General features: G+C 48.9%; 1 protein-coding gene across 3 annotated transcripts in view; it reads right to left on the bottom strand.

The window, feature by feature from the left end:
- Positions 1-205: 205 nt before the first annotated feature.
- The window catches only part of TBX5 (T-box transcription factor 5), a 35,424-nt gene continuing 8,077 nt past the window's right edge, over positions 206-27,552 (bottom strand). The window contains exons 6-8 of one of the 3 annotated variants that reach the window (XM_064392607.1): positions 19,770-19,861; positions 9,694-9,920; positions 206-1,195 (exon numbers count right to left, since the gene is read on the bottom strand). In XM_064392607.1, the coding sequence (XP_064248677.1) occupies positions 618-1,195; positions 9,694-9,920; positions 19,770-19,861 (897 nt within the window). In that variant the 3' untranslated portion in view covers positions 206-617. Of the gene's footprint in view, positions 1,196-9,693; positions 9,921-16,982; positions 18,908-19,769; positions 19,862-19,965; positions 20,592-27,552 lie in introns of those variants that run through there. The other 2 variants (XR_010348719.1, XR_010348718.1) reach the window with 2 other exon arrangements.

The raw sequence follows: 27,552 nt of genomic DNA on the forward strand, positions 1-27,552 counted from the left end.
TTTATTTGTTTGGGGGTTCTCAGTACCTCTTTCTGTTGAAAAGTAAAGATAACACTACCTAAAAAAAAAAGAAACACCACTCCAAAATTCACCCTTGGTAAAAAGGGCTGGTGTCTTTTTCTTTTTTTTTCTGAGAAAATGGAAAGAAAAAAAATATATATTATTATTTATTATATAACATTGTCAACATCAACACCACAAAAAAAAAAAAAAAGTAACATCCTAATTGTTCTCATTCAAGCATTCTGACCGTGGTGAGAAAGGCAGCAGGAGTTTGGTGTCCCTTGGAGAACAAAAAGAGCAGAAGGACGGGGGGGACGAGGGTGGTGGCAGCAAAACAAACTGGGTGGGACCGTGGAGGGACAGAAGTGTGCTGGGCTGTTGGCTTTTCTTTTGAAACCAAAGAAAACAAAAGGGGGGTCAGGGCAAGTCACACGGAGGCCGATGACTTCCAGCCGTGGTTTCAGTCAGTGTCCGTCCCTCTTGAGTGCTAGCGGTGAACATTCACTTCAAGGAGTCTTGCAAAACGCTCTGCTATCAACAGGGGGATTCTTTTCCTTTTCCTTCTCCCGTTTGCTGGGATTTTCCCGTGGCTCTGGCATTCCCTGCCCCCCTGGTTAGCTGTTCTCACTCCACTCTGGCACCATCCCCACGCCGTGCACCGAGTGGTACTGGTGGGGCGACAGGGTTCGAGGCACGCCGTGGGAATACAGGAATTCCGCCGGCTGGAGGCTGCTGGGAGGGGACTGGATGCCCGTTTGAGGTCCACACTGCCTCACGATGGGCTGGTGAGAGCTTTGGTGCTGGAACATGCTGTGGGTGTCTGCGATTTGGGGCGACGTGTGGTTGGCCACGCTGCCCAGGCGGGGCATGAGCGGCCCCGAGGTGAAGTGGGCAGAGAAATGCTGGTAGGGTAACCTGTCCATGGGCTGCATGGCAGACACTGTGCAACTGCTGTACGAGGGCACGCTGGGCCACGTGTTACAGCTGATGTCCTCCAGGCTGGGCACGGGCTCCGTGGGCGGCGCCGAGCTGGCGTACATGCAGGCCTGGCGCTGCGCCGACTCAGTCCTGTACGACGTGTTCAGTCCCTGCTGCTGCGGGTAACTGGGCCTGTAGAAAGGGTCCTCCTCTGCTGGAGAGGTTTCCATGTAGGGCTTCTTGTAGGGATGCTCGGTGGTGGAACATTCCTCATCTGTTGGGAGAGAAAAGTCCTGGTAGCCACCAATGGTAATGCACCCGCAGCTGAAGGTCCCTCTCTGCAGTCCTGCTTTTACCGAGGACAAGCTGACACTTCCCTCGGTGTAAATCCCCATCATTGCCCTGGAACTGATCTCATCTATCCTGTGGAAACCAAGCCTTGTACTTGGCCTTCTCTGCTAGAGTGGAGAAGGGATTAGCCAGGAACTCTGGAGGGATCCTGAGGTTTATCTTGCTTGGTGATCCCCCCCACATGCTCCCCATCTCCTTCCTGCTGCCACTTTTACCTGAGGAATAACATCTGCCTGTGACCTCTGCACCTACCAGGATCCCCCCTCTCCCACAGGAGGCTCACAGCTGATGCTGTCAACTCAAATCCTTTACAACAAAATATTTCCATGATAAAATAGAAATGATAAAAAGATACAAAAAAGGAGATCACAATAAAAATCCTCCCAAGAGAGCACCAGCATGGTTGGGACAATCAGATTTGGAGCTTGACAGCCCCAGCCTTCAGCTGTGCCAAGGCAGCTGGGCACATAAATCCACACAGGGCTGTGGGCACATAAATCCACACAGGAACGTGTGCTGGAGCCAAGGGGAACAAAGGAGAAAAGTAAATTTCACAGCTAGAAACAGCAAGGCACATCTTGCAGAGCCCTTTGTTTCCTGGCATCCCAAGCCAGCAGAGGGAAGGAGATAAACAATTTAGGTGAAATCTCCAGGGTGAGGCCAAATGAATAAATGAATGTGCACTTATTTATTCATTCACAGGGTCATCAAATGAAATCCAGCTCTGCTGGAATGGATGGCAAAATTCCCAGGGATGAAGACTTCACCAAGAGATTTTAAGGACAGTGTGGCAAGGGAAGGGGAGCTGTTCTGACATGGATTAACTTTGCTGCTGCTTCAAAAACAAGATTTCTGGTGCAGGCAGGAAAACATCCCACTTGGTTAGAGCTGTCCTGGCTGCACCCTTTGAACAGAGGTCAGATTTGAAAGAAATTTGGAACAAGTTACCCTTTACAACTTTTCTCCACCAACGTGTTTTGAGCTGTAATTTTTTCCACCCCCAAAATACGGTGGGGAAATAAACCCCGAAGAGTTGCACAGAAAGGAGGACTGAGAGCTTCTGCCCCACAAGAGGCACAGAGGTGCTGCTGCCAGGCTGATCCAAGGGGAATGCTCATGTCACACCTTCAGGAGGGGCAGGTGGGCAGTGCAGGCATCTTTTGTTTCTTCTAAACACACACATGAACATAACCCTTATTGCCCTGAACAGCCACGAGGGCTCTCCTGGAAGCTGCACCCTCTCTGCATGTAAAATAAACCCTTGTTGCCACCCAGGGGTCTTCCAAGTCCAGCTGGAACAAATGCTGCTGTTCATCTTGGTCCAACAATGCCACAAAGAGAGTGGGACACCTGGGGACATCATGGTGTTCTGAGGAACACCATGGGGACATCCCCACAGTGGCCTTTGGCTCTGTAATAGCATACATTCAGCTGGAAAGCCACAGTCCCATTTCATTCTTCCTGACAACACCAAAGCCTGGCTCCTTCACCTCAGCAATGCAATGTAGAGCCCTGATGATCAAGTTTCTCCTCTGCCTTCCCTGTACATCGGGGTGGGAAGCAGGATGAGATAAATGAGCAATTGCATCCCATTTTTGAAACCAGCTGAAACAATGAGCAGGGAGATGCAGGAATTGTCATCCTCCTCAATCCAGCTCAGGTCCAGTTTTTGTAGGAGCAGGGGAAAGGATGGGGTCCCCTGAAAGCCTAAAGCTGGAGGCACAGGTCTAACCTCTCTCCTGATCTCAGCTCCATGACAGGAGCTACATCTGGAAGAACAGCCTGAGCTGGAGCTTTTATGGACAGTGTAAAAAGTTTGGATTCCTGACCCACCGCTGAGTAATAAGAACACTGGGGTGGAAAAACAATGTCTTGTAAAATGCAGCATTGTTCTGCTAATAAAGTTTTCAGCATTAAACCGCATCACTCTGCTGGCACCAGAAATCATTGGCTTGGGGTTTGACTGTTTATTTTATTTTGATTTTTTTAAATATACAACACAAACCAGTCAAACTCTGTTTTTCCATGGTGTAAAACAGCCTGACTTACAACCTGAGCTTGCTGATTTTTCCATTTAGCCCAGACATTTCACTGCCTGCCACAGCCCAGCTGGGCAGAGCTGCAGTGTCACAGAACCACTTCCAGAATCTATCACAGGTGAAGAGAAAAAACAAAGCCAACCAGGATTTCAGTGGAAACCCCATAAGTGCCCTCTGTTCTTCTGTAGGCTCTCAGGATCACTCTGCTGGTCTCTCTAGAGCCAGGTTCACTGATGTTTTATGTGGAAAGTGATTTTAAAGTGTGTAAAGACCTTGTTCTCACCTTCAAATGGGACCTAGGCTCTAACAAAGGATTCCAGCCTGCCCTAACAGCTTCTGCCCATCCTCCTGCTCCTCTTCCCAGTAATTTTCCCATTTATGGAGCCTCAAAGTGCTAAAGAGGGAAGAGAATGGTCCATGTACATGCTGAGGTGGGATGGTGCAGAGCAGGGAGCCTCAGCTGGTGCTGCCTGAGGGATTTACAGCAGTCCAGGCTCTCTGGTTTTGTCCCATCACTCCTCACAGAGGAGACAGAGCCAGCACAGAGCAGCTGGAGGGCATCCCCAGGTGTGTGGAGCAGCTTTAGGGTGGAAAGGACATCTTCAATGACAAAAGGAGCTCAAGACAAACAGGTCTCTCATGCAATGCCAAAGGCTGCAGTTTCAATTCATCCTCACGGGCTCTGGAGCCTGGACAGTGCAGCTCAAGGGATGATCCTGTCCCTGAAGGTCCTCTTACCTCCTCCTATCAATGTAAGCAGGACATTGGAGAGGTAACTGCCTGCTCAGGGTTTGATTCCTGGTGTTGATTCCTTGACAGCAGCTCCTTGTCCTTTTCCAGGTGCCACTGAGCCCTCAGAGGAGCTGTTGGCTATCCTGGGAGATATCCTGACCATCCTCCCCTGTTGCTGCTATTCTTGGAAGCCAAGGGTGGTGATCAGCTCTAGGGAGCAGCCCCTCGATGCTGCACAAACCTCAAAAAGCAGGAGGTGCTGCCAAGCAGGGGGAGCTGCCAGCACCAGGGAGAAGCTGCTCTGAAGTGAATCCAAGGAAAACGGAGCCTGAAGAATGGGGTGGAAACTGGCTCCCTCACAAGGAATTTGATGATCTATCTAATGAAGGAGCTTGAGCGAGAGCATGAGCGCTTCCAAGATTTCCGGTATTTACTACTTCCAGCTGGGTTGTAAATACCACGCAAATGGCTTTTTAAATGGAATTTTCCCCAATTCCAAGATTCGGGCCACGTCGAATGAAATGCAAACATGGAAAGCCTCTGGACTTCAGGGTGTGCTGGGCTCCCTCTGCCCCTTGGTGTAAATGAGGAGAGCTCCTTCCCCACACATGACACTCATCTCCCCAGGGTGGAAGACAATGAAGAATGGGACACGACTCGTTTGGTTTTCAGAGCTCACCCACACTTCCAGGGCGTTACAGGAGGTTCATCCTGACTATGTGAGAGAAACACAATGGGTGATTATCACTAACTGTTGTTTTATCCAGTCTGGATTCCAGCATGGATCTGACACGAGCCTGAAGAGCCAATACCAGGCTGCAAGAGTGACAAAGGTTGTCCAAGAAGAAAAGGACAAGGCAGATCCAACCAAAATGAACATTTCTAAAGGGGAAATAAGTCCTAAATCCTAGGACATGGAACCTAAGAGAGCCAGCCATTCCAGCTATATCTCACTGTGATATGGCTGTGCTGTACTGAACACAACAGGGCTGTGGGACAGGGACAATCCAACCCCCAAAAGCTGGAATCTTTTCCACAGGCAGCAAGCTGCCAGCACTCTGCAGAGGCACAGAGGCACCTCTGACAGGAGAGGGGGTTCAGAGAATGGGTCAGGTTGGAAGGGACCACAGTGGGTTATCTGGTCCAACCCCCTTCCTCCAGCAGGGTCACCCCAGAGCACTCGGCACAGGATTGTGTCCAGAAAATTCTAGAATATCTCCAGAGAGGGAACTCCACACCCTCCTGGGCAGCCTGACTGGAAAGAAGTCCTTCCTCATGTTCAGGTAGAACCTCCCAAGCATCAGATCCTGCCTGTTGTCCTGCTGCTGGACGCCATGGAGCAGAGCCTGGTCCATCCCCTGGCACCTCCCTGCAGACACTGATGGGGTCCCCTCTTAGTCAAGACTGGCCCAGCTCCCTCAGCCTTTCCTCATTAGGGATTATCAAACTACAGTGCCACAAGAGTGCGGCTGCTCAGCAAGAGCTGGGTGCACCCCAGCTCCCTGAACATCTCCTCCCCATGCAGGGAGTCCCTTCCTCACCCTCAGTGTCCCACAGCCACCCTGCCCTGGGCTCCACTGTGTCTCTCCAGCTGCAGCACAGCCCGAGCCTTGGCCAGCTCATCACATCTCCAGACATCAGCAAGGTGAGCAGTGCATCCTCCAAGGAGACATACCATGCTTGAATTTTGTCCTACAGATTCTTTGAGTGAAAAAACAAAGCTGGGTGGGACATGGGAGAAGTTGGTTCAGTCTACAAAGAGGTCTTTGCACATTGACAGTGCCTCTTCTTGAGGAGAAGGTGGAAAGGCATTGCTGTACCAGCACTGACCTCATCAGAGCAGGAAGGTGATGAAAGATAAATCCTTCCCCAGGGGGATCTCCATGTTAGGGGGCTGAAGGACATGGTCCTCACTGGTTGGAGCCAGTGCATTCTGCCACGTCCTTCTCCCTCAGAGTGCCAACTTGACAACTTTTATAACCTCCCCAGGGAGAGGCTGTTCCAGTTGCCTCCTGTTCAGCATCACAAGCATCCCAGAAATCTGCCAAGTGGTTGGGATTGTGTAAGGCTGGGAGGGAGCAGAGGTTTGGAGGGATGACTATTTAGTCCACAGGATATCTGAGAGAGAGGATAATACAAGGGAAAACAAGGCCCAGTATCCTAACTGGGATGTGGGGCTAAATGAAAGACACCAGGCAAGCTGCCTGCTGGTGAGGCCTTTTGGGCTTCTCCAAGCACAACAATGGGAGAGGGAGAGGTGGAGAACAACCAGAAAAAAAGACAAAGCTCCAACTGCTCTTTGTGTCAGCCTAAAAATCCACATCAAGAGCTGAGGCCACTCCTTGATGAGATCCAGGGTTGGAGGTAGTCCATCTTCTCAAGACCAGTGACTTTGTCATGTGCCATCAGCAATCCCAGTGTGGGGCTGGGATACAAGGCAGGATGATCCTTGCCATTCTCCCCATTCCTGGAACAGTGACCCCACTGCAGTGCACCGGGGTCATTCCCAATGCTGTGACTCTGCCCTCCCACCTGCACACCAGGAATCACCAGATTAGGAGCTCTGGGATGTGTCCTTCCTTCCTTCCTTCCTCAGCCAGGAGAGCATCACCTCCCTGAAGCAGGGGAGCCTTGAGCGATAACATCCCCTGGCAGCCCTGCTGCTCTCCCCTAATGTAATTCCATATCAGATCTCCACAGTGAATCCATCTTGCCTTGACAGCTAAGAACAACACTGCCAGCCACAGAGACTTATCCTTGTCTTAGGTCACCAGGAAAGCAGAAGTTGAACAAGGTTCTTTTGAGTTGGGTGAACACAGACCTGTCCCTAAGTGAGCCTAACCCAAGGCTTGGCTCTGATTGAAGAGGAGGCAGAGAAAGTTCAGGAGATGTCAAAGCTGGAAGGAGACTGGCTTGGAATTCACCCCAGAAGATGCAGACAGCAGCTGGTCACAAAGCCAGCTGAACTGCCCTCTGCCCCCGAGAGCACTTATCCATAACCACAGCCTTGGGAAAGGAAACAATCCGCTTGAGATAAATCCTAAACTGCCTGGGGAGGAGTCAATGCTTGGGGAGTGGATAGTCCAGCACAATCAATAAGATTTCCAGTCTAGAAAATGGACAGAGGGACAGTAGGAGCAGACAAACTCTTGCTTTTGAGTTTTCTGAGATGGTGAGGCTTGTTAACTGTTAAGCACAAATGTAGGAAAGCAGGAGAACTGTGAGGGGAAACTCAGAAATGAGAGGCTGGAACAGCACAAAAAAAAAGAGGAATATCATACATAGGATTATTTTCCCATGTCCAACAAAGATCCTTGCTGGTGCTGGAAGGAAGATCCACGCTCAGTGACAGGAAACCTTGGATCACGCTCCGATTTATCCAACCCGAATCGCTCATCTCTAATGATTTTTTTTTTCCTTTTAATTAATTTCACTTTGCAAAGAGCTGCTTGGCAGCTCAGGCTGGCTCTCTGGTTCCTATTAACTTTGCGTTTCTTTCCTCTAAGCCCTGGTGGCTGTTTTCGATTTACCAAAGGCGCAGGGAGGGGAGAGAAGGCGGCGCAGGGAGGAGAGCAGCGGCTCGGCCTGCCGGGACACCCAGCCCCGCGGAAGAAGCCGCTGCTATCGGGCAGGACGCTGCTCCTCTTTGATTAAAGCCTTTGGCGGCTTTGATAAAAGGCCCTTAACTGCTTGTGCCACTCAAGGCATGGCAGAGATAAGGAGGGGCCATGGGCCCTGCAGACAAGGCCTCGCTGGCCTGTCCCCCGCGCTGTGCCACGCAGGCCGAGCGGGCCGGGGAGCTTTATTCCAGGGCAGATAGCCGTGTCTTCTGTGACAATAAGAGGAAGTGAGATAATTGGGGGATTGAGGGAAACCACCCATGGAGACACCACTTAGCGGGAATCCCAAAACTGGAAGGAAACCTCTGTTGGTTCCTTATCACGTTACAATGCGGAGGCGAATGATGAATTGCCCGCGGGGCAGGGACACGGAGCAGTCAGGGATTGTCCCAAGGGCTGCTTGTCATTTGGGCCAGCTTGTTTTGGTTAGTTTTGGAAAAGGGGGAAGAGCAGAGGTGAGAGCTCAGCTCCCAGGATAGCAGAGCAAAGAAAGAACTCCCAGGAGCTGCAGCTCCCAGCACTGAGCAGGGATCACAGGGATCACCTTCCACCACCAGCAGTGGGACTTGGCAGCACCCCAACACTTCACCCCCACAGCAGTGCAGGGGTAAAACAGGCCACACACCCCCTCTGACCTGGGGGACACTTTGGGCATCTCCTTATTCCCTGCCTTACAGCCAGCATCCTCATTTCCAATCCCTGCTCTGACACATTCTATGTGAGCACAGTCATCTGGTCAGCTGAAGGGGACAGAAAATGCCACCTGTTTTCCACTGTTTGCCTCAATCTCAGCAAAATATTAGGATTTCTCAGGGTTGTTTTTTTTTACTTTGCATACCTTACACAACCCACGTGCTCCTACAATATCCAGGGGATTCACCAGGGACATGGGAGAGATTTCAGCTGCCCTTCTGCCTCCTCTGCCAGCACTTCCCAGCCCTCCCTACCTTAGACTGTGTGTCTGCACATCCCAGTGCTCCAGGGGTTATGTTGCTAAAAATAATGACATGTGTCTGCCTGATAGGGTCGTGCAGGGAAGCGGGAACGGCTCTGCTGTGGGGAGAAATTCCTGCTGCCTTGGTGCTTGCTGCCTTCTGGTAGCTTTTCCATAGATCCATAGAGTAAATCCTGAGAAAGGCAACAGGGTTGGCAGAAGCCAGCTCCTGCCCACCCCTTGTTGCATCCAGCCCTGGAAATCCCCGATTTGTTTCCAAGTAAAACTGTTCTAAAGCTTTTGCTATCTCAGTCCTACAAGTGGTGCTGCATTGAAGCGTTCCCACAGCTTTGGGAGAAGAGGGCAGAGACCACAAACCCCTCTCTCCTGCCCAGAACAATTATCCCATCACTATCAGGGGGCTCTTCACGCCAGGATGAGCTGAGCAGTCACTGGAAAGCCCTCACAGTTTGATCCCTAAAGCTCTGTCAAAGCAGCTCAGTGGCAGCAGGAGGGAAGGACCATGGATATCATGGGTTTCAATCCAGGCACCCTTCATTAGTCTGAGCATTTCTGCAGACAGAAAACTGTCTCCCAACTGAGAGACAGCCCTGAGTTGAAAACTGGGCAAAATACAAACTGTCAAGGTATCTCCAGTTGGAGATTACCCCTGTCTGAGGGGCTGCAGATAAGTCATCTTTATCTCCAGCACCGGCTATCTTTCCAAATGTGGATTCATGGTGGGTGAAAGGCACTGCCAGCCCTCCAAACAGCTCATTCCCAACCCAGCAGAAATGGGATTTTAGAGTTTCCAGCCCAGCCTGGGGGAGCTGCCCACAACCCTCATGCCTCGCTCATCCTCCAGCATCGTTTGTTGTATGCTATTTTTGCCAAAAAATCAACTATTGGAGGAGGGAGACAAAGGAAAGAATTTTCTCACTGAATATCTAAAATACTCTCTTTCTTTCACTTTGATGTTTTTCTACCCACAAAAGCAGTTATCCTTGGAGCTGTCCAAGGGGAAACATCAGGAAACAATGCTGACAGTCGTGTTAGGAGGGGGAAAACACGGAGCAGGGAGCAGGCAAGCTCTGACCTTTTCTCTTGGTGCAGTGGTAGATCTGGCCGTGCTCCTGGGAGATGGGGTAGGGGTTGGCAGGAGGCAGCAGGTCCTGGGAGGTGCTGGACACCCCGTTCTCACACTGGTACTGGGAGCCCAGGTTGGAGGAGGCAGAAAGGACCCTGGTCTCGCCGCTGAAGGGGCTGTGATTCGAGGACACTTTTTGTCTCACTGTGCTCCTGGGAACAACTGGGTACTCTTTACTACAAGCAAAGAAACAGAAGAAAAACAAGTCAGCAAAGCAATCAATTAATAAATAGATCAGCAGATTAATAAATGAAGGCAGCACATTAGTGTCATGGAGTTTGTTTTGGCTTTCAGGGAAATGGAGATATCCCTCCCTGGAGGCTGCAGCCTTGTCACACTTTATCCATGCAGAACTCATTATTCCCTTTCCTTTTAGTCCCCTTAAATTCATGCCTTTTAAACCACCACTATTTTATACACACATAAAACATATAAATGCAGTTTCAGCAAAATAAACAAGATTTCTATTTACATATTGCAGCATTTATAGGCTGTATACTGTTTGTAATGTATTTGCAATATGCACATGCATGTAAATAGAAACATAATTTCTGCCAAGCTGACTTGGAAATTGATTAAATATTTAGGTCTACTTTTTTTTCCCTTATAGTAGTTGTCCCCATTCTTTTTGCCTGGAGTCTGTCAGCCTGCTTGTGCTGGATGGGATATCTCTGCACCACAGACCAAGCTGAGAAAAGAGAAATAAATAAATCACTGAGATTTGATGCACACCAGAGCCTCAGCAGAGGCAGGATGGGAGGGAAAGCCTGGATTGTTCCCTTGCCCCCAGATCTGATTTGAAGTTGAGATGCTTTGCCAACACAGGCTGGAAATCCCCTCTCCTCAAAGACCCTACAATGTTTTTTGGAGATGTTTCTCCAAACACGTTGGCAATGTGACAACCCCAAAGATGATTCCTGCTCTGCAGGAGAGCTGAAGCTGAACAGGGGGTCTCAGACACTTCAGGTGAGGTATGTGTCTCCTCCTGAACCCAGAGGCTTGCTAAAATGCATTAAGATCAGGTAGTACAGCTCCCCAAAGTGTCACCAGGCTCAGAGCAGCCACAAAGTGCTGATTCCAACACAAGTTTTCTCCTCGGAGTCTGTAGCCATTGGGCCAAGCTGGCTTTGAGGTACCCCGCTCACCTGTCCAAAATCATTGTGCTGGAGCAAGGACAGCTCCTTAAATGCCATCCACAGGCTCACCTGGCCTCTTCCATGCAGAGGAAGAGCCCTGAACCTGCAGTGACACCCCTCAGGGAGGATCTATCACCGAAGAACTCAGAACTTATTTACAAAATTTAACAATAGCAATCATATAAACCTACGCCAGCAGGGAGCTTTCATCCAAACCACTGCTGTGCTGGCTGCCAGAAACATCAGCAACCGAGCTGGAATGGAAGGGAAATTCACCCAGGAGCTCAAACCCAAAGAAATGTGGCTCTGTTTGGGTCATGAAATCTTTCCCAAGCCCAGCAACTGGGGGCTTGCCAAGGACAGCCTGCTCCAAAGGTGGGTTTTCATCCCCTGGAAGCAGCATTTGCTCAGAACTAAAACCCAGGCTGTGCATGAGGAACAGAAGAGAGATGGACTGGGAGGAAATAGAGATTTATCCCTCGGATATTCAGGGCAGCAGTGGATGCCAGGGTATGTGGTGGGATTCAGGGAACCTGCCTGTGGACACCCAGCATTTCATTCCATCAGAAGATTTATCTGAAGGGCAGCTTTGGTGGCTTCTGGGGAAGGTCAAGAACTGTGGCCATCAAACCTCAGGGATGGCCCTCAAATCTCTGGGTTCTAAGGGATCTTCCACCCCTCCCAGGTGATAGTTTTGAGCTGCCTGTTCCACCTTCACCCCGTGATCCTCAATGAAAACTGTACAACATGACACCCCTAAGCTGCATCCTCACCTTATTTCCCTTCCAAGGAGTTCTCCTGCAAGGAGGTGACTCTTGGATGTGTCCTTAGCTCTCCTTCCTGAGGAGAGGCTGCATGGATTGACGGGTTTCATCTCTCTTAGCCCCACACAACCAACATCCAATTCCCAAAAAATGACACAGCTTTGCTTCGTTTCCCACTGGGAACCTGAGAGCTCTGGTGGAGGACAAAGAAGGACATCTCATGGCATGAAACTAGGAACACTGAGGAACATCTTTCACTGGTAGATTTGGCCATAGTGGGTAAATCTGGATGAAATCCTAGAGGTGTTTTCCAGCCTCAGTGATTCTATGACCCTTTTCAAAGGACATCTCTTTGGAATGCAATCTCCATGGGGGTTTCTGACCATAAATTCCAAGTGGGACCCCACAAAGGTCAGGCTCTCACTGCGCCAAGCCCCACACAAGCACTGGGGAGCCATCCCCACCCCAGACACTTCTCACCCTAACCAGCACTTTTCTCTCTTTCAATGAAGCGCTGAGAGCAGGAAAAACTGAACAACCTGATTAGGGCTTTTCTTTCTTGATGGAAAACTATTTTCCTAGAATCACGAAGGCCAGAAGAGACCTCCAAGGTCAAGTCCAACTTTTGATCAACACACTGTCAACTGAACCAGAGCACTGGTGCCATGTCCAGTCATTCCTTGGGCCCCTCCAGGGATGGAGACTCCACCACCTCCATGGGCAGCCCATTCCAAGGCCTGACCACCCTTCCAGGGAAGGAATTCCTCCTGCTGGCCAAAGGGAAGCTCAGCTCCTTTCAGGCCAAGCAGGAGCTGTTTGTCTGCAACAGCAATACTTCAATCCCAGGTGCAAGAGCACAGGGGTGTTGGGTTCCAGATTCCTTCCAGACGGCATTTCACAGAGCACAGGAGAATCTCCATGGCCAGAGGAGAGGACTGTGGTGCTCTGGGGGATACAGCAGGAGCTGGGAGTCACACAGGAGAGGGAACAGGTTGGGCACACCGAGTTTCCAAACAGCAATTCCCGGGAGGTATCGCAATAACTTCTCTCCAGACTGAAATATTTCCATTTCAGTCAAAACATGTTGGGTGCTATTTTTGCCAAAAACTCAGCTACTGGAGGAGGGAGATGAAGGAAAGTGTTTTCTCACTAAATATACAAAATACTCTCTTTCTTTCACTTTGATGTTTTTTCAATGCACAAAGGCTGTTATCTCTGTAATTCTGCATATTCCTTCTTACAGGAGCTGAGCTGAAATAAATCTTTAGCGTCTTCTAAAGCAGCAATCATCTCAAAATATTTCTATTTTTTCCTGAGCCCACTCAACATATAAAGTGCACACCTATCATTTTTAAAGACTGAAGGACAAACTGAAATTGATCAAATTATTTTTTTTTTCTTAAAGTCACTATTCCCAAAGTAGTGGTTGTCATCCTGAGCTATAGTTTAATAGAATGGTTTCTGTCATATCCAGAAATTTTGCTGTCCAAAACAAAATCTGCAGTGAAGTAACAATGGGGGGAAAGAGTATTAAAGGTTGACTTAAGCAATGTAAGAAATTGTCCACATAGCAAGGATGAGGTTGTTGATGCTCCTGGGCCAGAACATTAGTTTTACTTGGGGTGTTAATGAGCTACTTTCATTTTTTGCATTAAAAATTGCAAAACTAAAAGAAATTTTTAAAAAGTTGATTGGGAAAAGAATTTACAAGGAAAAAACCTGTCCCTGGTCTATTTAAAGTCTGTTGGAAGCTAATGATGAATATTTAGTTACTATATTAAAATAGCAGAAGGGGAGAGGGAGGAGCAGCAAAGGTACTGTAATATTTTATTTTTTTTGTTAAAATATGGGAAAAGAAATCATGGATGAGGTCCAAGACTATTGGTGCTGAAGTCTGGACTCTGTCCTTGCCTCCCACCTGGCCAGAGGTTTCCCAAATCCACAGGGTTGGACAGCAGCTCTGCAGAACTTCCCAGCAGCACCCACATTCCACTTCAAATTCCTCATAGAACTCCCACCCTACAGATCAGGCCTGACAAGTGAATCCCTCCTGCAATCCCAAATCCCACCTCTGCCAGGTGGAATTAGAAACTCACTCTCATTTTCTCTCATGGAAACTTCCCCTTTCTGTGGCCAAGTGATGCTCTCACCACGACAGACTCAAGAGTTTTTTAAGATCACTTCTGCCACAAACTCACGGCCAGCAAAGAATTCAAAGGAGCAAATTCAAAATGATTTTGCAATCTCAGAACCAGAAACCTTGTTTGCCACTGCAAATTACTAAAAACTGGAAAAGTTATAAATACAGACCTGCACAGAGCAACATCCAGTTCACTTTCTTGCTTATTGCTACACTCTAAGAGCATAAAAGTTTTCCATATATTTCCATGTGCAGACGTGAAGTTTCCTGATGTACCAGCCAAGGCATAGTACATGAAGCTGCCAGACAAAAACCTGGTTAAGAACCTCTCCAAAAATCCACAGTTTAGAATCAGGAAGCTCCTGCACTGAAGCATCCAACCCCTACTGGCCCTAAACAAGTTATTATAGAAGATGTTCCTGATATTTCTGCAACAAAATATTGGATACCTCAAGGCTTTCCAGAGCTGCTGTAGCTCATGGCAGCAAGGCTTCAAAAGACTTATTAAATAATATCAGATCCCCAGGATCTGTGGGAGGTCAAGGTGAAGCATGACATGGGAAAGGATTTCCTTTCCATGTTTTTACAGCAGCCTTGGAAATCCCTGAACTGTCTAAATCTTGTTCACAATATCAAATCTTAGTCTAAAACCTGACCCAAGGATGAACACAGGGATTCCACTCCACTCTTTCCAAATTTCCAGGAGATTTTAACTCCTCCTTGGGCAGTCCCAACAAAAGGACAAATATTTGTCACCCCATCAGTGCTGTCCCCTCTACCCAGCACAGAATCAAGCCCCAATTCCAGATGTGCAAACACAACTCAATGGCTTTGGGGTTTATAGTTCCCAGGCCACCAATTGTTGTCCTTCCTGCTGAGGCTCAAGAGGAGGGAAGAAGTGGAAGTCAGCCATGACAGACACAGCAAAAGGAAGAAAGGAAGAAAAGTGCCTGGAATAAACAGATCATCTCCCAGGAAAAAAAAAAAAATCAAACCAAACCCAGTTGTCAGTGTGCATTCATTTCAGCTGATTTCCAGCATATTGAAATAAAATTGAAGCACTCTCAAGAGGCTGTCTGGAAGTGGATAAGCTACAGCAGGAAAGGACGAGGTCGGAGAGGAATTACCGAGGACTTCCTGCAGTCTCAGCCTCTGATTAACCACGACCCCTCTCTGCATGGGGACTGCAGAGCAGCCCACAGGGAACAACACCCGAGACTGGATGTGCAGCAGCACAAACCAAAATGTGCACTGAGGAATACTGGAGTCTGTTCAGTGGCCCATTCTCCTCCAACACAGCAAATGTCCTGACCTTCCTGCCAGGACCTGAGGGGCTCCAAGATCCTTGATGGAGCAGCCCTGGGGAGAGGGGATTGGGGGTGCTGGTGGGGGAGAGCTGGACATGCCCCAGCACCCGAAAAACCTCCCAGGTCATGGACTGCCTCCCCAGCATCATGGGCAGCAGGGCAAGGGAGGGTTTCTCTGCTCCACTCAGGTGAGACCACACCTGCAGAGCTGCCCCAGCCCCGGGCCCAGCACAGGGAGGACCTGGAGTTGCTGGGGCAAATTTAGAGGAGACACCAGGATGGGCAGAGGGATGGAGCAGCTCTGCTGGGAGGAAAGGCTGGCAGAACTGGGATTGGAATTTGTCTCTGGAAAAGAGAAGGCTCCAGGGTGACCTACCAGAGAGTTGGAGAGAGACTGTTTAGAAGGCCCTGGAGTGACAGAAAAAGGGGAAATGGCTTCACAATGACGGAATAGGTTTAGATGGGATATTTGAAAAAAACCCACCCCTGTGAGGGTGGGGAGGCCCTGGCACAGGGTGCCCAGAGCAGCTGTGGCTGCCCCTGGATCCCTGGCAGTGTCCAAGGCCAGGCTGGACAGGGCTTGGAGCCACCTGGGATGTGCAAGGTGTCCCTGCATGTGGCAGGATGAGATGATCTTTAAGGTCCCTTCAACCCAAACCATTCCATGATGACCCTGCAGTCTGTTAGCAACTCCTCTAAGCAGTGCAGCCCAAAGCCATCACTGCAACCAACCCAAGAACCAGCAATGAAAAGAACCAGGTGGAGACCAAGAGCTCTCATTAGCAGGCAAATAAAAAGATTAATTTCTCCAGAAAAAGATGTTGGAGTAAGAGGAGCACAAGAGGAGCTGGAGAATGGATGTGGGCCAGAGGCAGCACCTCATCCCTTTGTGCTGGGCTGAGCTTCTGCTGATCAAACCCAAATCCCCAGAGGAAGGTCAGTGACAGAAACTGCAGCTACCCTGTGCTTCTTGAGAGGCTTTCTCACTTCAAAAAAGCTGTGAATAAGTGAGATCTGCCCAGCTTCCTTTTGGATTTCATCTGAATTCTGTCAAATTCTACAGAACACATTTCAGCCAGGAACAGAAATATTTCCTGGGGGATGCGTGTGGAGGAAAGCATCCCCTCCCCAGCAGAGGTTATAATGCCAAGTCTCACACTGAAAACATTTCAGACAGAGGGTGACCCCTGGGAGATTTCAGTGACAGAACCTGGGAAATGGGAGTTGATTAAAGATGCAGTGAGAAGACACAAGAAGGATGACGTGGTTTGCACCAGAGCAAGACTGATATGCTTGAGTCAGCCTGGTGCCCATCAGCCCAACAGGATGTTGGAATGCCAGGCAACACCAGAGCTCATCCATTTCTTCTGCTGGCACCCCAAAATGCACTGTCATCTCTGTCACGCTGGCTCTGACTCATGGAACTGATTTTATGTCCTCGGTGCCTGGCCCTGTTTCTGCTCTCAATGACACATGGGAATCTTTGGAATAATTCCTTTGGAGCCAAGCAGATTGCTGTGGATTAATGCCAAAGGCAGCAAACTGGCTCGTGATCCTTGACAGAGAGAGCACAGTCACAACGTCAGAGCACGCTGTCACTCTTCCCTGTCACATGGAGCAATCTGAATTTTTTTGTCACTTTTCAAGGGCTCAGAGTACCCATTGAAGGAGCCAAGAGCCACCATTTCATGGCATCATCATGCACCTTAAAACCTTCTCAATAGAAGCTTCAAGGGCTGAACTGCATCAATTTACAAAATTAATTAAATTACAAAATAACCAGGGCCTTCCAGACTACCAGAAGCTCCTCAGGCCCCATAAGAACCACCACAAACAATGGGAGCTGCAGATGAGCAGCCTGGGTTGGCCAGAATTGATCCCTCACCATGTTCCAGACCCAGACATGTAGTAAAACTCACACCCCTCTATGCATTCTCCTTCCTTTTTAATGTCTGGGGGGTTTTCTCTAATCAATAAAATAAAAAACTCAACCTCATGCTCAGAAACTTGAAAGCTTTGAAAAACCTCCTCTTCCCAGAGGGTCCATCCTACCAAAGAAGCTGCTGAAGGCACCTCCTGTGCTTCAGGAAAGAAAGATAGTGGGAAGAAAAGGAACATTCACTGGAATTTGGATCTCTGGAGCTCGTGGCTCCTCTTTTTCAATGAAATCCTCCCCTGCTGAAAGTCTTCACACCACTCCTGAATGAAGTTCTGCCTGGACAGACTTGTTAACATCTTTCTGGGAAATAAGAGGAAATAAAACCAATATGGGAGGCCCTGGAAAGGAGAAAGCCATGGAGAGGGATGGACTCAAGGCCATGGTGAATGAATGTCAGGTCAGAAGTTTCTGGTACAAAAGGCTCAGCACTGTTATAAAATGTGGGGTTTTCCAGCTACTTTTTCATAATGAAGAAATAGCACTAAAAATGCATCCCACCATATTCTCCAAGGGCACAAATGGACATCATTCCCCTAAAACCAGGACAGACTGACTGGTCCATCACTGGGAAACAACCTCATAAACATACATTTGTATATTAAAATATATAACATATAAATTTAATTACATTTTAATATATATTTATATGTTAACTCTATATAAACCCACAAAAGGCAGGGCATAGTTCTGCAACATTCTCAATCCTGAATGGTTCTTTATCTCATAGACACAACCTATTTTTTATAGCTACAATTTATTTATATACATAACTGATTTTATATATTTTCATATATAATTTTGAATATATTCATATATCTACATAAAAAACCCACAAAGGTGGGCACATATTTGCAACCTTGAATGGGTCTTTATTTTACTATAATCATCTTCTCCTGCCCTCCCTTAAAAAAAATGCCACCTTTGTAAAGGCACACAGCCATTCCTCTGCTAAGTTATTAAAATGAACATCAGAAATTATCCAGTAAAGGCAAGGATTTTAACCCTTCCAGCCCTGCCAGGCCTGCGTGGGTGTATTTATATATCCCAAGTGTTTCTGTTCCCTGGATCATCAACCGCAGCCCCTGCATAAAAATGCCAATCAATTTTTAGCACGGGCTCAGCGTGGCTTGATGCCATGCTCTTCACATGGCACCGAGCCCTTCCTAAGAGTCCTCCCTGTTCCACCTCCTCCCTCCTGCTCCAAAAAAACCCCCCCGTGAATCCAAACCTTCAAATCTTTCCAGTGACTGCAATGAAAGGGTGGTTTGGCAGCAGAAAAATATATTGGCTGCGGGGGAGAACACATCATCACTCAAGTTCCAGGAGAAGCTGGGCGACTGGCACGAGGTGGGGGGAGTTATTTCAAGGGGTAGTGCCACCATAAATAAATAAATATTGACAGATCCTGCCAGGATCTGTTGGAAAGGGCAGGCAGGGAACACAGGGCACATTCAGGAGCCCACGGAGATGATTTTGATGGTGCAGATTAAGTGTTGCCTATACCTTTTTTATACATCTATCTTGGCTTTTCTGGGGCTGAGTCTGAACATGTTTGTACACAGGAGGACATTTGCCCAGTTTGGGTGGGCTCCAGGCATGTTTGCAGGTTTGAAGGAATTATTTGGTGCCTGACAGCACAATTTTTCCTTTCTATGGAGAGCCATGCTCACATCATCAACTACAACGACCAGAAGTGACCACCTACAGCTGGCTCCTGGGTGGGCAGTGGGAAAAACCCTCCCATCAGAAGGTCCCAAAGCAGGTCCCTCCAGCAGGAGCCAGAGAATAAAGGATCTGAGTGGCTCCTGCCCTCCTGGAAAACACTCTGTTGAGAATCTCCATCTGTCTTAGTTACGATCCTGGGTATGGCACCATTCCTGCAAAACATTTGCACCAGGAAGCAGCTTGACACATGGAGAAAGTTCCAAGTGAAGGGAAAAGCACGAAGTTAATTACCAGCAGGGCCTGACATTTAGAAAAGGACATTAAACAGGATTTTCAAACAAGATTTAGGCTTGCTTTTCAGCTTAAGTACTTGCAGCCAAACTCGAGATTTGAAAAGGTCTCCTCAGCCACCTGGGCCTGGAGATCCCAACATTTTCTAACCTTTCCTTCTTCAACCTGAAACCACCACACCTCTGTTCCTGCTCTGCACATCCAGAACCGAGCAGGCAAACACTCTCCTCCTGCCAAAGCCCCTCCAAAGCCAGTAACAACAGAGCACAGGACTCTCCACCACCACCTCCACAGGCAGCTGGAGCAAGATTAAAAACCCTACTCCCAAACCAAGGCTGGGAGCTTTGTCTTTAAAACACTGGGAGAAAGGAACGCTCAGGAGCTCTTCCACAGTAGCCTGGTGGCCAGAGCTTCTCCCAGCTGCTCCAAGTTTTTAGTGGGTCTAAGTGCACGTGCAGCCTCAGAGAGGAGAGTTTAGCACAAAGCCAAAGGCTGCTCTGGATGGGGACGTTCTGAAAGAATTGCAAAGTCCCTGTGGCCAAGACAGCATCCCACAAGTGAGGTCCTGCCTCTGCCCCCCAGCAATTAAGGAATTCCCCTGGGAGCAAAGGGTCCAGGATTTTGGCCCCACGTCCTGGGAATATTTCAAAACCTGATGTAGAACAGCCATGCAGATGCCAAGGCAGGGAGTGGCACCATGTCCTGGCGCAGGCCAGGCCACGAGGGACGTGCCAAGCAAGGCTCTGGGTCCAGGAGGGTCCCCATGAGGGTGGCACACGTTACCTCTGCATCCTGGACATCCTGTGGAGCTCCATGTCGTCGCTGCCACGGAAGCCTTTGGCAAAGGGGTTGTTCTCAATCTTCAGCTGGGTGATCTGAAAGGGACGAAACACAACAGGGTCATGGCCAGTCCAAGGCACGGCCTGGACAGAGGGGACAGTGGTTATTAAACCCAAGGCAGGGATGGGAGGGAACATACAGCTTGCAGGAACTGCAGCCATCCCTGAGCTCAAGCACTGACCACTCCAGATGGGCCTTTCCCTGGAATGCTCCACAGGAAAAATATCTCCTGTCAACAGGCTCTCGCTTCTCCCAGGCTTGTCCCGTAGCTAACATGTGGGACTGCTCACACACATTTTTCTCTGGAGAAAATCTGCTTTCTGAGATTTCTTACTTTCATTCTGCTGTTGGAACTGGAAGGGCTTCACTGCTCAGAGAACCAGGGATGGGTCTCAACAAATCCCAAGTATTTTTCACCAGTGCACAGGCAAGACCAAAGCCTCTCCTCTCAGACCCTACGCCCTCTCTCCCAGCCCAGTGAATCTCATCTTTAGGCTGTTTCAGACCAGCTAAATGTGCTCCAGGTGCTCTGCATCTGCCATCCTGCCCCCCAGCTGGCAGCACTGCATGGACTCATTACCTAAATTACTTCGAGGGCAACTTCAACTGTGACCATCAAACCCTGGAGGATTTTTTATCTCCCCATCACTTCCAGTTTGCTCACTAAGTGAGCTACCTTTTAGTCTAAAGTTTAGCCAAATGAATCCCCTCAAACTCAACTTTGGTCCTCTTAAAACATCTAAATTTAACATTTGAAACAGCTTCTAGACAGACCATGCCCTTACCCAAAGGGACTGTGCTGCTCTAAGAGGTTCAATCTCCTCCTACACTACTTTTCCTGAGGGTTTTGGTGAGCAGGGCTTGTCATTTAAGCCAATATTCATTGTGGATCAGCAACACCCTCAGCTGCCCTGTGGATTTTGTAAAAACTCCCTCTGCTGTGCCAAATCTGATGCAAATGCTTTGGTGCCTTGGCAGAAGAGGACTGAGCCTGGACCAGGTGTGATATTGCTGCAAAGCCCCAAAATTTGGGCAGAAGGGGGAAAGTTCCCTTTTTTCCCTCTTTTCTCCATCACTGCCTGGCAGTGTGAGCTCTCAGCAGGGAATCAGGAGAGACACTTGCCCAGGAAGAAACCCCGTGTTTGCCACTGGAGGAGCTTCGCTCTCTCACACGTTTTATGGAAATCCCGTCCTTCCTTCCTACTGAGAGCTGGCCAAGGGGAAGGAAAGAGCTCAGGATCAACGGAGGGAGAACAGAGAGAGGTTCATGCTCACCGAGTCAAGCACAAACAACCAGGCCCACCTCCCTGCCAAAATCCAAAGAGGAAAAATCTGGCTCGCCCAGTGTCAATAGCAAACCTCGCCAGGTGTATGCACAACCAGATTATTTTGCTCTTTTCTTGTCTTTTTTGCATTTTTTTTTCCAAGGGCCGCTTGTTTATGTGCCATTTTTGCCTCATTCAGCCCCAAACTTCTCACTGAGCCCCCCACCACACTTTCACTTATCTCCACAGGCATTCCCAGTAAATCAGGACCATACTTCAGCACACAAACAAGCCCTTGGCACTTTTGGCACTTTTTTTTTTTTTTTGTCCCTCATTTCAGATTTCAAAGAGAAGGGTAAACAAACAATCTTTTGGGGTCAATTTGCCAGTTGAGCCATTCTCTAGCAATAAAACAGAGGTGCATTTTGTAATTAAAAGCCCTGAATTATTACACAACCAGCTGTGTATTTTGCAAAGCAACTGCCTATCGGTTTGAAGGTGGTGACTCTTCTAGAATGAATAATAGGCATTATTCAACATTTTGAATGTTCCTGAAGCCCTGTAAATGTAGGAGTTGTCCTCCCTCGCCGACCCCAATGGCAATATTTGCTCACATAAGTGAAGTCCTTCAGTGAGTGAGGATTTACAGGATTGGCACCAGCACACAAAGGCACAAAGGGCCGGATTCATCCCAACCTGACCGAAGGCATTTTAACCAAGGCGCCTGCACTGGGAGCCTCAGCTCCCTGCTGGAATCAAGGGAGGGACACGGGGACTGCCAGAGGGCTCTGGGCTGGGTGGCAGTGCCTTCACAGGTCCCCAGTGCACTCTGGTCACTGGAGGAGGAGCCAGCAGTGCTCCAGCCCCTCGTTTAAGCCCCTCAGTTGAATGCCCTGTTTGATTCTTCAAGCTTTTAATGACCCACGAAATAGCAGCCAAAATATCAAAAAGGGACCTCAATATTGCAAATCTGGTGATTCTGAGAAGTCCCCTAACCCACATGAGGAACACACTTACAAGCAAAGGTGTTGGTGCTGGTGGCCAAGAGCCGCAAGAGAATCAGAGCCAACTTCAGCCTCCTTAAAATTAAGGATCTGCTGGATTGAAGGCATCTGAAAACCAGGGACTACAGGTTTAGAATTAATTCTCAGACCTTTGGTGTCCTTCAGATGGATTGGAGCTCCCAGAACAAAGTTTCCTCAGGTGATACTTCATGGCATCAACCACAACAAAGCCAGGAGAGCCCAAGCCAGATTTAACAAAACTGTACACAACAAACTAGAAAACAGAGAAAAAGCTGGTGGATCCCTGCTTTAGCAAACAACCTGTGGAAGATATTTCATTTGGCCACTTCTTTTTGCCTGACTTCCAAACTATTCCAGAGGTGGAAAAGCAAACGCAGGGGTGGAAATAACCTGGATCAGCTTTGCCACAGCAAAACTGAGTTTAATTGACTATAACTCACGGGGGGGGGCAGGGGGGAGAAAAGCTGTCAGAAAGTCAAATGACAATTACCTCATGAAAAATAAAACAAAATACAACGTCCTGCGAGGTCATTAAGACAGAGTGCCCAGGGCTGAATTGTACAGCACAGGTTCAATAAAACTGAAGGGCTTTGTTTGTGTGTTTGCTACTGACGGCAAAGCTTCACTGGCTCTGAGGCTGCCACAGACCCTTGGAGAGCAGAGCTTTGCAGGGCGAAGCCTCCCAGATTTCCACTTTTCAGGGCTTCTCTGACCTATGGGTTCATCTTCACTTTAATGGGAAGTGACAGTTCCCAATGGAATTGGGAATCCCAAAGGAATCCCTGGGCTGCTCCCCTGCTCTCCTTTCTCTGGGCTAATTGGCCACAAAGCTCTTCTGCTGAGACCTTCCAACAGCTTCCTTAGCTCCAGCATGGCAAAATTTAGCTTTGCATTGAGTTAGGTCGAGGAAAGATGCTTTACTTCTTTTTCCTTTTCCACAGACATGTATTTATATAGGATTTGTGCCTAAGGGCTCATGAATAGCATTATGGCCAAAATCAATACTACCATTTTATAGTATTTTTTATCAAGAACTTGCTGTGGTAAGATTTTTCTCAATTGTTTCTCACTTTAGAAGTTGTAACAAAGTTAAGAATTTTTTTAGGGGGGAGCACTCCCTAACCAGGCGCTCTGGGGTCTATTTTATTTACATTTTTTTCTATCAACTTTTTTTTTTTAAAAAAAAAACACTTAAGCTAAGGGAAAATCCTACACCCTGATCTTTTGGGGCTCCTCTGAAACTAAGAAAGGTTGGGCATTCTGGAAAGGAATGTTCTGCAAGGAATGTGAATCCTTAATTTCTGAATTCTCACTCAGGTCTACTTGGAGAACTTAAAACTGATTGTAGGAGGGCGAAAAAAATCACCATTTAGTGATGAAGAGGTGCAGGTGATCACCCTTGAGAGTGCAGAGCACTCATGGACCTCCCCTCTCCATGGGGATCCATTTCTCCCTGGCCTGCAGGTGCCTGTGGTCCTGCTCAGGGTGGCAGAGAGGGGCCTGGAGCAGCTGTGCCACAGCTGGAGCTGGCAGTGCTGGGAGCCACGGGAGGCTCCCCTGGGGCTGGAGAGCACAGAGACTTCTTCTGCCTGGCTCCCACATAGCCCAGCTGGGAACCAGGGCAGGGTGGAGGAGGAAGCCAGACCAGAGGAGGGGGAAGGAGAGAAACAGATGCAGACACAGTGGCTGCTGAGCCCAGGGAGGGCTGGCCAAGCAGAGGGGCTGGGTGGGGAGCTGGGACTCAGAGCCCCAGGTAAAGGCCAGGAGAAGGGAGGGGGGAGCTGCTGGCAGAGGGGAGAAGATGCTGAACCCAAAGGCAGTGAAGGGAATGGGAGGGACTGGGGTGAGACAGAGGGGCTCAGTGGGGAGGCTGCTGCCTGAACTGGGACACAAGGGCCAAGAATGGGAAGAGAGACCTGGCATGGAGTTTTGGGGGAAGGAGATGAGGCTGCAGGCAGGATGGATGCCAGATCCAGAGGTACTCTTGGCCAAGCTTGAGGAGAGGGGCTGCTTGGGGGACCAAAAGAGTCCAGGGGCTCGGGGCTGGCTGAGCACCCCACCCCAGGGCTGGCAGGGAGCAGGGACAAGACTGGGGACAGAAGAGGTTGGTTCAGCCAGAGTTGTGAAGGGCATGAGACCCCTGGAAGGAAGCACTGTCCCACCAAGGCTGGACCAGCAGTAAGGATCATGAGGAGCCCCAGAGAGGGTCAGGGAGAGAGCAGCAGAGCCCTGCCATCCTCAGGTGCCCCAGGGCTGCACAGAAGCCACCAGGTCTGGTGATGAAGAGGAGCTGCTTGTCTCACCTTGCTTAGCCCCAGGGAGCTCTGCCTCTGCCAGCACCTGGGGGACCCCTCTTTGGAGAGGAGTCTGCCCTGGGTGAGGAGAGGGGCTGTCCCCTCTTGCCCACACAGGGACAATGACCCCAGGCAGGGCAGGGTGGCCTCTGCTGCAGTGGTGGAGGTGGCCACCTGTAACCTAAGACAGGGATAATGGAGCTCTCAGGAGAAATCACCCCACCCCCAAGGACCTGCCCACCTCCAGCCCTCAAAGACCGTGACAAGAAGCCACATGCTCAGAGGGGACAGGCAGCTCTCCAGAACCCCCAGAATGGAGCACCAGTGACTCACCAGCATGATTTTAGCACTTTTTAGGGGAAGGATGAACCTCTCTATTCAGAAATCCCAGCAGATACCTGGCAGTGAATCCAGACTTTGGCCATGCCCTGCTTTGCTCCTGCCTGGTACACACAGCATTTCTGGGTGCCTGAAATGTCCCAGCTGGGGCTAACGTTTCCTTAAAAGAATTTTGGCTACCAAGAATGTTAAATAACTTAGGGTGGAGGGAAAAAAATCTGCATAAAACCGGATATCCTGAGGTGGGGGGAACAAATATAAAGCCCAAGTCCAGCTAAGGGGGAAAAGTAGGTTGTAAAAATTAATGAGAATAATTGTTGTGAATTCTTGCTTTTGAAAGAACCCTCGTGAGGGCAGCACCTTAATTATTTCTGTCTATTAGGTTCATTTCCTGGTCCTAAGCAGAGAGCTCATACCTAATAAATACGAGCCAGTAACACAATGATTTAAGCCACAGCAAAATGGTGCTTAACTGCAGGGAAAGTTAATATCTGGGAATCAACCTGATTGCAAGCACCCATTGTGTAAATGGCAAGGAAATGAAATGTGCATGTGACCCTTTTTAACACCTCCATATTTCTGGGGTGTTTTTCAGGGTAGCAGAGAGGGGGGAGGTGACCAATGGAGCTGCTGACAACCACCCTGAAAACTTCACCAAAACTCTCTTCATAGCTTAAGCCTCTTTTTGGGGAGTAGGGCTGAGGAGAGGGAGCTCCCAGGGTGCTTAAATATCTTTTCAGGCTGTCTAAAATGTCAGGGGAAATAAGCACAAGCCATACATTGGGATTGCAGCTGTGCTCTTGAAATAAATTGGCCTATCTGGAAGCAGGCAGGTATTTCTATAAGCTGTGGAAGCATGGACTCAAATGCTTTTTGGGGTGGGTCACACAATTCATTCTGTAATAGAATTCAGCTCGAACAGAGCTCTTGAAACCTAAACCCCATGCAGGGATGAATTTGTGTGTGTGGAAAATACACAGACTTTTAAAACTCTGTGTAAAATAAGTCAGAGGCTGGGTGGGGTGGATGGGAAAGACTGCATGAGGGATGAGCTACAGGTGAGGGGTGAAGCTGAGAGAGGAAAATGGGAAAAAATCAGCAGTGCACTGACAGCAAGAGCTGGGGATGCCCCACATGTGGGGGCTGCCATCCTTTATGGCAGGGGGAAACGCAGCCTGTGCTACAAGAGCAAAATCTGGTTTTCCAAGCAACCTCTCAGCTGTGAAAGCTGAGCTCAGGTTTCAGCTGGTGGAAAAGACCCCAACCCAGTTTTCAGCCCTCAGCTGGAGGAAGTTTCTCCCTGGCATTTGCATCAACCCCAATATCATTCCCTGTCTGCACTGGGGGGAGCTACAGCTTTTATTCCCTTCCCTGCAGGGAGATGCCATTCAGGGAAGATCATCCCCTGGTTTATTTTTATGGCTCAATCTTTTCCAATTGGGATTTTATCTTGGGGCTACAGCCACTCTTCCCCTGTTCCCCCCCTGACTGCAAGCAGCACGGGGAGGAATGCGTGTGTCAGGGGGCAGAGGGATGTCAGAGCCTGTAAAACGTGTCAGGGGTGTGTAAAATGTGTCCTGGTGTGTCTGTGGGGATTCCTGCCTGTGTCAGATACGCAGATGTCATTTCTTATCACACAGATGTTGCTGATTTACAATCAAATATTCCTGCTCCTCCTAGCATGGCAGTTTTCCCAAACTACTGTACTTACATGTTCCTGCTTTGCTTTCGTTTTATTTGCATGATCATTTCTTTTCCTATAAACCAGCCCCGTTTTTCTTCAAAGGAGAGCAGTTCCATTCACGTCTGTTTTCTGCTCGGGAAATGCCTTTAAAGCAGGCAGTGTGTCCTGTTTTATTAACTCCCACTTCTATTAATATTATATTCTTTCTGCAAATCCATCAAGCAGAAGTTAAACTTGATTTTATAGCATCCACAGTGGAGTTATAATTTAAGGCATAATTTGGCAAGGACTCAATTTGGATTCGGTTTGCTTGTCCCAGCCGTGCCAGCAGCTCCTATTTTAAAGGGCAGGGAAGTATTTTCCTTTCTCCCTAGTTATGGTGGAACACTCTTTCTTCTCCAGCCCAGCTCTGCTCTCTGCATCTTGCTGGTCAGCTGCTGGATGGAGGAAATGCAATAATTTCACACAGGTTTAGGAACCTGTATTTCCAGGAAAGTGTCCAGGATTTTTTTAGGGTGCTAAAAGACTTTTCTCTGTTTAAGAAAGGAGCCATCCTCCCCGCCTGTAAGCACAGGTTTACAGCGAGTGCTTTTTATGTGATTAGGAGAGGAATTTGCTTTTTTGCTGAAAGAAATTGAGTTTTCCTGGGGCTGTGGCAGGGGACAGTTGGTGAAAGACATCGCTGTGGAGAACCACCCTGCCTTCAACACTCAGCCTTCCTCCTCCTCCTCCTCCCTGCTGGGTGGGGAAGCCCAAACCCAAGCAGGAAAGGCGCGGGAGCAGCGGGCTCCTCACAGAGGGGCAACGACAGCACCAAAAATACCCTTTTTCCACCCAACCCTTTTCTACTCCAGCAGAAGACAAACCCATCCCGACATTTTCGTGCTTTGTTTGCCTGATCCCGGGAGCTGAGCCTCCCTTTCCTGGCCGGGCCTCCGGGCTGCCAAGCCCGCAGCCCCCCGTGGGCAGCCGGGTTATCAGCGCCCGGCCGCGGAGGGGAGCGCCCGGCTCCCTCCTCCAGATTAGGAGCCTTTGACCCACGGCGAGGGGGGAAGATAAAGCAAACTTCCTCGGTTGGTCGTCTCCATGTGAGCAAAGCATCCTGGTGAGCTCATTCCC

The sequence above is a fragment of the Passer domesticus genome, chromosome 17 (genome assembly GCF_036417665.1).
Source record: "Passer domesticus isolate bPasDom1 chromosome 17, bPasDom1.hap1, whole genome shotgun sequence".
Classification (NCBI taxonomy): Eukaryota; Metazoa; Chordata; class Aves; order Passeriformes; family Passeridae; genus Passer; species Passer domesticus.